This window comes from Idiotropiscis lumnitzeri, chromosome 15 (genome assembly GCF_059441095.1).
Source record: "Idiotropiscis lumnitzeri isolate Australia: NSW breed Sydney's pygmy pipehorse chromosome 15, RoL_Ilum_1.0, whole genome shotgun sequence".
NCBI lineage: Eukaryota > Metazoa > Chordata > Actinopteri > Syngnathiformes > Syngnathidae > Idiotropiscis > Idiotropiscis lumnitzeri.
In genome coordinates, this window is record NC_142405.1 from 657,068 (window position 1) to 669,367 (window position 12,300).

At 47.6% G+C, this 12,300-nt stretch overlaps 1 protein-coding gene across 5 annotated transcripts in view; it reads left to right on the forward strand.

Moving 5' to 3' along the window:
* Positions 1 to 12,300, forward strand: part of baiap2a (BAR/IMD domain containing adaptor protein 2a) — a 35,143-nt gene that overhangs the window by 21,495 nt on the left and 1,348 nt on the right. Inside the window, exons 6-14 of one of the 5 annotated variants that reach the window (XM_088316860.1) lie at positions 286 to 423; positions 3,418 to 3,570; positions 4,811 to 5,059; positions 5,125 to 5,344; positions 5,433 to 5,634; positions 5,712 to 5,780; positions 6,761 to 6,914; positions 7,065 to 7,102; positions 12,024 to 12,066. In XM_088316860.1, coding sequence (XP_088172986.1) covers positions 286 to 423; positions 3,418 to 3,570; positions 4,811 to 5,059; positions 5,125 to 5,344; positions 5,433 to 5,634; positions 5,712 to 5,780; positions 6,761 to 6,914; positions 7,065 to 7,102; positions 12,024 to 12,051 — 1,251 coding nt within the window. In that variant the 3' untranslated portion in view covers positions 12,052 to 12,066. Of the gene's footprint in view, positions 1 to 285; positions 424 to 3,417; positions 3,571 to 4,810; positions 5,060 to 5,124; positions 5,345 to 5,432; positions 5,635 to 5,711; positions 5,781 to 6,760; positions 6,915 to 7,064; positions 7,103 to 8,621; positions 8,900 to 8,933; positions 10,946 to 12,023; positions 12,067 to 12,300 lie in introns of those variants that run through there. The other 4 variants (XM_088316856.1, XM_088316857.1, XM_088316859.1 and 1 more) reach the window with 4 other exon arrangements.

The following is a 12,300-nucleotide window of genomic DNA, read 5'->3' on the forward strand; positions in this document are numbered from 1 at the left end:
CGATTGACCGCCAAACGGAAAAGTGTGAAATGGGGTTTCAAGTGGACGGCAGAAGCAAATCTGGTCCAGCAACAATCTTGCTCAAATTTCAAATTGGCACGCCATCAATAAAAATCGACTGCAACATTTTTTTTTTTTTTTTGCTTCCTGACTTCTGACTGCAATTTGTTGCGTTTGTCAACTTTCACACTCTTAACGGCCCTTTGAGTGAAACCCAAACTTCAACTTTTGCTGCACGTGCTACAAACCATTTTTTTTTTTTTTTTTTTTGCGGGTTGTCTGCAGGCAGCCCTGAAGAAATACCAAGTGGAGCACAAGAACAAAGGGGAGAGCCTGGAGAAGTGTCAAGGGGAGCTGAAGAAGCTTCGCCGGAAGAGCCAAGGCAGCAAGAACCCGTCCAAGTACGGCGAGAAGGAGATGCAGGTGAGCCGCCGGCATTTCGCACGACGCAACTTTGCTCGGTTGGAGTCCTCGCATGTCAGCGTTGTTGGAAGACAAAATCCAGAATGATTTATTTTTTTTTGCAAGAAAACAATCAATCGATAAATGGGCAACAAACGCGATCGGTCGTGTTTGCTTTTGATCAAATTGTGTTTGCGAACGTGCCGATGACTCGGCGCTCTCGTCTCGCATATTTACGAGCGTCGTGCTCCCACTTGTGAAGAAAAGAAAGAAAAGGCGGCGCGGCGATCGCCCGAAGCCTCGCGGGGCTAATTGCGTCGTCCCGAATCGCCGCCCGAGGGAACGTTTCCCGTCCGTCGTTCACGTCGGTGTTTGCCAAGTCAACACATCGTCGCAATCGGGTCGTTTCCTGGTGTTGGGAAAAGCGTCTTTCCGAAGCGGCCAAATCAGCACATCGGCAAAGATCCTCCTTCATGCGCTCTTGTTTTCTTTTCTTTTTCTTTTTCTTTTTCTTTCCTCCGCTCCTTTATCACAAAATGCTCTCATTGTCTCGCACTGGAAACAGATAGCGCGTCTTCACCACTTCGCCGCCATTTTGGGTGTGCCTACACACACACACACACACACACACCATCTCATCAGCCGAATAAAGTTGATCTGAAAATGCAAAGCTAAACAGTTTTGGCCGAGTGGACCGAGGTTGCCGGCAGAAAGTCAATTTAAAAAAACTCAAAATCTGCCGCACGCTCACGTTCAATAACTTCCGTGCAGCAGAAGAAGAAAAGGTTTGCGAGAGATGATGCTGAGGCGCCTTTTTTTTTCTCTCTCTCTCTTTTCCGCAAAGTGTGTTGATGATGAAGGAAGAGATGCTCCGCGCTTCAAGGTGCCGGGGAACGCTTTTGAATTCCCGCAAGAAAAGTTGCCGTCAATGCTCGGCGTTCCCTCGTTAATCGGGCGGGCGAATTCCGTTTAAAAACAAAAAAGAAGACGCGATTTAGCAGCAGCGCTTCGGAACTCTCCAACGAACGTTTTCCACTGCAATCTCGCATCTCGGTTCACTCGTCTCCATTTTTTATTTATTTTTTTGTTCTGTCCTTGATCACGAGCGTTGTTGTGTGGCGGTGGTTCGTCCTCGGTGGCCGTTGAGAATTTTAATCAACCTGATCTCGCGTTACTTGTGATTATTTCGATTTGTGTCATCCATCCTTGCACTCCGGAATCATGTTTGCTGGCAAAATATGAAAAGTGCGCACATTTGCTCATGCGCCATTTCGCCCGACGACAACGAGCGACACCATTTTTTTTTTTTTTTGGGTGATTTGCCGACGTGTCCGAGCGGCGCACTCATTCAATGTCCCATTTTGAATTGTTTGCCTTCAGTATCGGTGGCCTCCATGAGTACGAGACCTCAAAATTGTTGCTCGCAACAAATAAATTTCAATCCCAAAATGATGACGAGCAACGAATGGCAAGTCGTTCAGCAAGAAGCATTTAAGTAGGCTGACTTGATTGCTTTTGTCGGGCTGAGTCGAGCCGACGTTTGCGCCGTTTTGTTTTCCGTCCAACGTTGTCTCGCGGCTTTTGGTCATCTCCGCAAAAGGCCAACGGGAGTCGTCGCAGTTCCACTTCTCTCCTGGTGACCTTTTGGCGCAACGAGACATCCTAGCCGGGATGTAACCCGACCGAGGCCGCGTCTTTAGAGGAGCGCTTCGGGCTTTTCCCGCGCCGCTAATTGTCTTGGGTTACTTCACTGACCTCCAGAATGCTCGGAGGAACGGGACTTTTTTTTTTTTTTTTTTTTTTTTAGGCTTCTTATGAACCTCCCTTTTTTTGTGAAAGCACGACAGAGCGGGAAAAGGAAAGAGGAAAGGTCGTCGGCGGGGCTGCCATCATTTTAATAGCAATTTTTTTTTTATGCTCGCTCGCTCGCGACTGCTCTTAAATGTGCCCACGGCGGCATATTTTTCACCTTTTTCCACTGTGGGCTGAGTCATAGCAAAAGTCGAAAAAGTGCTTTCACACAGCAGATGAGTGAAATGTGAAAAAAGAAGAATGGTGAAAGATTTTCAAGTCGTCAGCCGCTTGCACGAGAAGCAGATTGGGAGCATTTAATTTGATCGGAACGTGTCGAGCAAGCGCGGACGAAGATCCGGCCGCTCTCGGGAGCAAAATGAATTTGCGGCTTTTGTGGTGGTCGCTTGGCAAAAGGTTGTTGTTCAACTTCATTCCGTATCGTTTTTAGATTACGATGAAAATGAATACAGCAAGTCCACACGCCGCTGATTGGATGACACAATTCGGTGATATTAAAAAAAATGGCCTAAAATAAAAGGTTTTTTTCACTGGATTGCAATCCGTACAACAGAATTGATTGTTTAATCTTGAAGTAAATGAACGTTGCCATTCCGTCCACTTCCAAATTTGGCATCCTTTTGTTTTTCACACTGCGGTTGCCGAGAGCAACCGATTTGCATACAAGCAATAAAAACAAGTGCATTTGTCCAAACTATCTAAACATCCGAATCGCTCACGGCCCGACCAAAAGTGTCCACATTTCATGCTCAATGTCCTGAAAATAAGCGAGCGTCTGACTCCTGGAGCGCCACGTCGCCGCTCGCCGCTGACCTTTTTGAGGGTCTTGCCGTGCGTGAACTTGGCGTGGGAGCGAACACAAAGACCAGCAGGATGGCGTCTGAAAGCAAGAACAGCAAACATTTGGGCTGACAAAGGCCAATTCAATATTCGGAGGTTAAAGTTGGAACAGGAATGGCAACAATGACTCAAAACGCTCTGAAACAATAAAAATTTTGGGTGAAAGAACTCCAAGGAAAAAAGTTTTGACGGGAGAAAACAAAAATTCAAAATCGCAGTCAAAGTTGTGCAAAAATGCCTTTTTTTTTTTTTTTCTTTTCAATATGATTAAAAGCAAAATACAAAACAAATATTTGGAGGTCAAAAGCCAGAATTTGACAATACTTTTGATTGTATGCTGAAGTCCAAAATGTTCCCCCGCAGTTTGTGGAGACCATCAGCAGTAAGCAGACGGAGTTGGACACCTTCATCGCCGACGGCTACAAGACGGCCCTCTCCGAGGAGCGTCGGAGGTACTGCTTCCTGGTGGACCGCCAGTGCGCCGTGGCCAAAAACGGCAGCGCCTACCATGGCAAGGTACTCACCAGACCGGCCGGGTTGCCCTTGAAAAGCCACCAAAGGAAAACACAAATTGTTCGATAAAGTCGAATCAAGTTACTTAAAAAAATTTGGACTGCCGAAATTCCGGTCCTGTTACGACATCCGACTCATGAGCGGTTCGGTTTTCATCCGCGAGAGTCTCATTCCACATGCGCTTGGCTCATTTTTTTCTTCACGTTTCCACAAAGCGTTCACGTGAGAAAATGAATTAAGCGCCAACAAGCCGGAGCGAGATCAAAAGCGCCGGAATGGCGACGGCCGAAGACGTCGCCGATGCGCTTTTGAACGAGTCCTTTTTGGAATAAGCTGGAAAAAGTCCGCCCGCTTTGGGAGCACGTCGGGAAACGTTTCATTAAAAGTCACGTTCGCTCGAAGCTCATTTAAAAGCCGTTCCGACGGCGGGCTGACGTCGTAAATCCAACGTTGCACCTTTGAGGCCCGAACGGACGTCGGCGACGAGGGAACAAGTCAACAGCGGCAGTTGATTTTCCAAAACGACGTCGTCCGTTTGAAGCAACGAGGCTCATTAATGAAGACATCCGTCCCGCGAGTGGGCGTCAACCGGCGGCCGCGAAGATGCCGCTTGACGAGCATCATCAACACGCCGTCTCGTCGTTAATGCGGACGTGGGCGTGTGCGTGTGCGTGGGACCGCCTGAAAGAAAGCAAACGTCCCGAAGGAGGCCCGCTGTGTTTTTCCCAGCCGTGTGCGATGACAGCGGAAGGAGGACAAATGGAAAAAAAAAAAAAAATGGAACCGTTGTTGTGCAACGATGCCTGCCAGCGTTTTTTCACGAGCGTGCAAAGGGTCAAGGATGCACACGTTTCTTTCAGCGACTGCCGTCTTTGGCCGGCTTTTCTCTCGACGTCACGCAGCAGCCGTGTGGGGAAAAAAAGATTTTTCAGCGGCGGGTTGTCTTTTTTGGGGGAGATTGAGACGCAATCGAGTACGTTGGACTTGGAAATTGGAAATTGCTCAGTTTTAGTTTTTGGCTTCTGCGTGAAATCGTTTCCACTTTGTCGTCTCGATGATCATGCGACGGGGGGCAGACGCTTGTCCGCAAATTAGCGGATCGCTTAAGATGTACTCGGTTGTTCTATATTCCAAATGCTCCCCTTGAATTCCGAAATGTCGACGTGTAACGCAAGCGGAGACGTTTGCCGCCCGGTTTCGTATTTGACAGCCGTCGCCGTTGACCGCTCGCTCGTCCTTGCAGGGCAAAGACCTTCTGACCCAGAAGATCCCGGTGTGGCAACAGGCCTGCTCCGACCCCAACAAGCTCCCGGAGAGGGCCGTGCTCCTGGCCCAGCAGATGGGCTCGGCCAGCGTGAGCGGCGCCGGCCCCGCCCCCCCGCACACCTCCAAGTCCAACCTGGTCATCTCGGACCCCATCCCCGGAGCCCAGCCCCTCCCCGTGCCGCCCGAGCTGGCTGTGTTCATGAGCGGTGGCCTCGGGCACCAGGCGGTGAGCTCACGCGCCCGCCGGCTGCGAGGTTCTTGGTATTCTCACGCTTTGCGCGTCCTTTGCAGAGGCTGATGGGCCCCGACGGCATTTCCATGGTCAACGGGACGACGGGAGTCCACGGTGAGGAATACTGGACGGACGGAGGCACCCTGTCCCAAGTCCGGCCTTCGTCGCCGCAGGCGCAGGCGCAGGCGCAGGCGCAACCTCAGAGGCAGGTCAGCGACGTCTACTCCAACACCCTCCCCGTCCGCAGGCCGGGCCCCGCCAAGAGCAAGAACCCCGTGGGTGAGATGTTGCGCAACGCCAGAGCTGGCCACTTGACCCCCGGTCGCGACGTTCCGTCCTTGAGCCTCTGTTGGCCCCCGACCCTCAGGTGAGACGCGGACCCTTCCCCGGTCCAGCTCCATGGCGGCGGGCCTGGAGAAGAACGGGCGCTCCCGCGTGCAGGCCATCTTCTCGCACGCCGCCGGCGACAACGGCACCCTGCTCAGCTTCTCGGAGGGCGACGTCATCACCCTGCTGGTGCCCGAGGCCCGCGACGGCTGGCACTACGGCGAGAATGAGAAGAACAAAATGTAAACACCGTGTCGCACGCCACTTGCCGCCGCTTCGGCTCGCCTTTTCTAACGCCGTTTGCGATTGTTTCGACCAGGCGTGGCTGGTTCCCGTTCTCCTACACGCGAGTGCTGCCCGAGACCGACGGCGAGAAGCTCAAAGTGAAGTAAGCAGCGGCGACTCGGACGCTCCGGCAGTTGGAAATAGTTCCCGCCCGCCCCCATTTTTGATTGATATCAAATACGGAGCAGTGATTCATCAAAATAAATCTGTCATCACCCAAGCAGTGTTGTTTTTTTGGTTTTCAGTATTTTCCGCGTTGGGCGTCTGCAGCCTCTTTCACAATTTTTGCCTGACTTGAACAAAAATGTTTGTGACGTTGGGCAGCGTCGTGGCTTTCAGCGATCCGCTTTCACAAAGCCGCTGCTCTGCCTCCGTTCCGACCTCCCGAGCCAGCCCCAATAATTCCGAGTACGGCATATTCCGCACGCCGAAAAGGTGCCAAATTGCCGGCGCTAATTGCGAAAGAGGCTCCTGTCACGTCACGTCCCCGTCGTCGCTTTCAGCGCTTACCTTTCGCATCGCCGCCGCTCTGCCGCTGATACTTGCTCGCCTCCCACGCTGTCAAAATGTCGGCTCGACTTTGTTCTCCCAAATTCTGTCAGGGTTGTCGACGCGCAACACCGAAATGGCGAATGTTGCCGGCTTCATTTGTGACTCGTTTTTTTGTGTGTGGGGCTGGCACTTTTGCCTTTGGTGCGTTTGGCACTTTCACTTGAGCTCTGTCAAGTCTGCCTAGCAACAAGAAGGCATTTTTTTGGAACTTGTAAGCACGTGTGTCGATCTGCGGGGGGGAAGTATGACGTTTTCTTGCTTGATAATTGAGCAACGTCTCAAACCGCCACACGACCGTGGCGACAAAGACTTACTCCGTGTCAGATTTTGTTTTGGCCTCGGTGGCTGCTTTCGGCATCCTCCGCAAGTAACTAATTCCTTAAAATAATAGCAATACATCGGGCCCCCTGGTTAATTATTTTTTGAAAAAAAAGTAAAATGTCTCCCCATTGCTTGCTTTTAAATGTCGCTTTAGTCCACCGACGGGTGGCGAGCCGTGCTCTGAGGCTTTTTCTCGTCCTGTGTGGCCAGCCTGCATCACGGGAAGAGTAGCAGCACGGGCAACCTTCTGGAGAGCGACCAATCGCTGCCCACACCCGACTACGGCCTGACCGCCCGCCTGTTGGCGCAGAGTCTGGCGCAGAGCCGCCCCCGGCCTTACAGTCTGGCAGGCTTTGGTACTCAGGTAGGGCACAAGTCCACACAAGTCCACAAGTAGGCCGCCTGAAGAGAACATCGGCCAATGTGCGCTTGCATTCAAGGCTTTCTTGCTCTTTGCTGACACCTGGTGGCAAGTTGACATCATTGTTTGTTTTATTTTGTTTTTTTCTTTCAGCCTGCTATTGAGGATTATGACGGCCGCTTTGCCACAAGGTAAGTCTTTTCCCGTCTGCGTCGTGACTAATAGATTTGAAAATAAAATCTTCTCCCTACTGGGGAAGGAGGAATCAAAACAGAAGATGACGAATTCGTCGGCACAAAAGAACAACACGTCACTGTCATGAGACATTCAAAACAGTCCTTTTGAATATTCTAGAAGTGGCGTTCTTTGTCTAATCTAATGCGCCATGCAAAATGACTCATTTGAAAAAAGGAATTCAAATGTAGCTTTTTTTATCGAATGTAAATCGCAACAACTGACACGTGACTTGTTTTTTGCACACTGGTGGAAAAATGTGATAAAATGATCGTTTGTCTTTGTGGCAGCTAATCTTTTTTTAAGCAGATCTTGAATGCAGCATTAAAATAAAGATTGACTATTAGTCATACCAGAAAATATTTTGCATCTGCATGTATGACTAACTTTACATTTCACTTGAATTTAAAAGAGTACTTTTAGTGACAAGTTTTTGTCAATGATTTAAAAAAAAAAAAAATTCAACCTTTTGACATCTTCATTTTTTGGGTTCTACGTCAAGTCTTATAAACTTCCCTTACATCTCTGATCATTTATTTGTGTGCGTGTGTGATTTCCTATTTAAGAAACCTTTTGAACCAAATTTAATCATAAAACTTTTCTCACAACCCATCAGTGGGATAAAAAAAATCTAGCAACGTTTTCAAATTGTCCATTTTTTTCAATGCATCTTTTTTTTCCCCTCTTGTCTGTCCTTTTCTCTCGCGTTAGTCACTTTCTTCGCTCGAGCTTTGAAATATGAGCTGGTGCAGGAATAACATTGTTCCTATGACTGTGCAGTCAGTCGACGTGTATGTTGTCTGTGTTTTGGGGGTGCGGGGGGGAGCGTTCTGAGTGTCATCAAGCTTCGCCCATCGCTGCTTGTCATTCTGGACTTGTCTGCTGTCATTGTTTTGTTTTGTTAGTTTTTTTTTCAGGGAGATTCACTGGGCTGGAGCACGTGCCGCCACAAACTGTATTTGAAGCCTTCATATTTGAATTAGAATCGCTCAACTTGAATAGAGAAACTAAATTTGAATCACATAAATTGCATTTGTATTGTTTAAGTTGAAGTCAATTTCATCCTTTTAAATTCCATTTCAAGTTCATTGGATGGATTTTGTACAGTTCGGATGCAGTTCCTCAATGCAATGATTCAACTGAAACTCTACAAATTCAATCGATGTGATTTAAATTCCGTTTCGGGTGGCTCATATTTCTGCTCGGAGATTTCCATCCCTAAAAAAAAAAAAAATGCATTGCTAATTTACGCTTAGCTAGCATCCCTCGAGCTGAGATGACTTCATGAGGGGGGGGGGGGACTTTGTGGTGAGGAAATGTGAAGTTGAATCTTGGGGTTGTTTGGAGTTGAAGGATGGCAAAGTTGCCTCCAACAGCCTTCTCGTCCGTCCTGTGCCGTCCGTCCGTCCGTCTCTGTCCATTTCTCTCTCTGAGTGTGTCCGACCTGGCAAGCTTCCTTCTCTCTTTGTTCCACAGTGACAGTCCTGATGGCAAATTGATTTCGACTGTGTGACAACACACATTGTGACAGACGCGGATAGCACAGTGGCCACCCCCTCCTCCCCCCCTCCTCCCTTCTCTTGCCTCCTTCCCTTTTCCCGCCCTCCCCCCTGTCTCTCCTCCTCTTCCGCCTCCACACACACTCCTTGAGCGAGTGGACGAGGCCGGTCTCATCCCTGCTTTCTGTCCTCTCTTCCTCGCTGGCGTGCGTGCGTCCGTCCTGGTTGCTGCTGCTGCCTCTCTGCTGCTGTTGCTGCTGGCTGCCTGGCGGTGTCGCTGTCGGGACAGTAGCGGTTGGTGGGTGGAGGATTGCGTTGAGAGCCGGGGCGGGGCCTACCTGCTCGGCGTGCAGCGATACGGACTCTGAGCAACGGCAGTCGCGTGTGGACGGACTGCCTTTGCTCGCCTGCTTCGCCCCCCCCACCCCCCACCCCCTCTTTTTATTTCGTCCTCACGCCGCCCATGCATGTACACGGTTGTCTCTTTTTTTTTGTGGCGCTAAAAAGGAGGACAGCGTGGTTGTGTACCGCAAAAGTGCCAAAAGACTTGGACATGGGCGAGGGGGGCGTCGGCACCGGCAGAATTGAAAAAGCACAAGTTAAGGCTTCGACGCGGAGATGGAGTTGGTCGCGCTTACGCGTGATTTTTTTTTTTTGTCGCTAATGCATGGAGAGAGTGAACACACCCCCTTCGGTGCAAGTTTTTGTCATGTAAAGAATAAAAAGCATCCTAATGGTACAGACAACATCGTACAATAGTACAGAAAAATAAAATAGAAAGTTGTCTTTCCAGATGTGAGTCAAATTACTTTTTTTTTTTTTTTTTTTGCTGTTTGTTCAGCAGTTTGTCTGACCTAAAAAAAAGCTTCCAAGCTGTTTATTGCTCCTACCACTTGAAGTTCACTTTTAAACTCAACGTAAAACAGAATTACGCATTGCATCATTATAACAACCTCATAAGCTTGCCTTAAAAAAATTCTAGCTAAATGCTGTAACACAAAATAGGAAATGCCATAGACTGGCTAACAAATAGCATTTCGTCTAACGCTTCAAGCAAAAGACAGTTGACCACAAATAGTGAAGAAACATGTAGACAGACAATACAAAAATCCTCACAGGCAGACATTCTTTATCCTCTGCAAAAAACAAAACGAGAGCGAGAGAAAGCTATTTTTTTTTATTTAAAGCATTCCAAACATTTTGGGAGGTTTTTGGGGGCATGGCTGGCATGAATTTCAATGGCAAACATTGATTTGAGTTGCACGTGGTCAACTAGTATCTTGAGGTGCCACTTTGAATGGCTCAAAAAGTAGTCATCGGTGTCAAGGAAGTCCAGTATATTGTGAGATATATTTCTTTGTTGTTTTATTTAATTTTGAGGGGCCGATGTTTTGACATGCTTAATTTTTGTTGAAAAATGTAACCTTTTCCCATGATTGCAATTGTTTTGTTTGAAATCTGATGACAAGAAAGAAAAAAGTATTTTTGCGAGGTCGGTAGTCCACGAGGGGTGTGTTCACTTTATGTATCCGCTGCATTTCCTGTTTTGGTGGTTTTCCGGGTGTTTCCGATGCCTTACACACAAATTATCCCCTTTTTTGCCTCCCCCTCTTCCCCTCTGAGAAACTTTTTTTTTTTTGTGCAGGCGAGCTTCAAGAATATAGCGCACATCTATTTATCGCTATCTATATGTGACTTGTTTCACCGATTTGCACTGTATTCTCCTTCCTTTACGTGGAGTCTTTTTTTGGTCAATCTGAAATAATTCCCAATGAAGATTTTTTTTGTATTTTTTTTTTTGGCTCACCTGTTTACATGTGATGTGTTCTATTCCGATCCGCCGTTGACATGCTCGGCGATATCGATCGACGTCAACATCACCAGATTCATCGAGATTGAGTTCATTCAAATTGTGACATTTTTAACACATTTATTAAGACGACATTTGATTAAAAAAAAGACAAGTTTTATATCTAAAAAAAAAATCAAAGTGCTATTGTTGGCTCCATGTAAAGCCGGTGAGCGATGAGGGCTGCAATTCGCCCGCCACTCGTTGACTTCTTTGTGCAAATCCTCCGCCTTGGAAAACTTTGTGAGTTTGTTGAAGATGAGCAGCCATGTTTTCTCTCCATTTCCTTTGCAGCTCGCTCTGTGTTTTGTTTTTCGATTTCATTTTTTTCTCATTCTACTTCCCGGAGTGGCTCTGTAGTTTCTTTTCTTCCTTTCCTCTCCGAGCCTTTGTTGTCCTTGTAGACAAAGACTGATGAGTTGTTTTATCTTATGCATGCCGTGGAGGGAAAGCAGAAAATGTGATTTAAAAAAAAAAAAAAAAACAGACCCTGAATGTATGGTGACTTTTTACGAAAGGTATTCTAAATAAAACATATCTCTATATATTAATAAATCGTCTGGTGTAGCGGCAAGTCTGTTCTTTGCGAACGTTCCCGAGCTCCAAATTGGAACAGGTTTTCTTCAATGTTTTCTGTGCGCCGCCGCCTTGCCCAGCACGTCTGTGACCTTTGACCCTGCCCCTTGCTTGCAGATTCCTCAGCACCTCAGTGTGTGTGTGTGTGTGTGTGTGATGTGTTGCCTGCGCATTGACTTGAAAGAGTTTTGTTTTGGCGACACGCACTTACGCAACTTCCAAACACGTGATCAGAACTCCCAGCATGTGACGCATGATGTGTTGTGCTTTTTTTTTTTTCTTCTCCATCCCGTTCAGTCGGACGGTTACAGTGCAACGTCAGGTGGGACGCAATTCATTGAGGGGAAATGATATGTTTCAGTGTCCGACTGTCGCCATCATGGAAAATAAAATGTTTATTTATTTAAAATTCCCTTTCAATTTTCACCCGCAGTCTTCTCAGGCTCTTACGCTGACGACCCAGGCTAAACTAAACTCTTCCTTGACATGCAAAGCTCTTCGTATCACTCAAACACTTCCTTGCCACGAATGACTACTTTCTTGTTTGTCAGGTCTTTGCTGCCATCTTCTGTTGTGACATTGCTGAAAAACATGCGGAATATGCAAGCAGGTCATTTTTCCCAGTAAAAAGCAGAAGAAAAAATTTGTAAACTACAAGTAGGCGAGCGTTTACTGAACTGAATTGACACAATCCTGATGTGGCCGCCTGCTATTCCACCAACGGCCTGTTGGTGGTATCAAGTGCGATTAAATGTCACTTGATGGCTAAAATCTGACCACGGAACAGCTTCTTTGCCGTATTTCCGATGAGGAAGACTTATATTCAAGAAAAAATCCATCTTTTGACGTTGCACCGTACTTTCGTTCGAAAGTTGAGTGAGGTCACGAAACGTGAGCCAATGCATGACCTGCGAGGTGAAGCCTTCCAACGCCACGGTTCTCTTTACCTTCCAGTTTGGCTCCCGAGTTGTCCCGCTTCTGAGCGAGCAGGACCTCCGTAAGTCTCATGCCTTGTTACCGCCAGCCACCACTCACCTTTCGATTTTTTTTTTTTCCTCCCCCTCGCTGGCTGCTGTAGGCAAGTTTGTTTGCTGGGCAACATTTGCTTTTTTTTTTTTTTTTTTTCGTTTTGTTCTCAGCCCTGCATGCTGGTCTTTTTCTTTTTTTAAAATGTTTCTAACATTTCGGTGCTCCATGCTTGCTAACATGATTAGAAGGCTCGGGAAGGCCC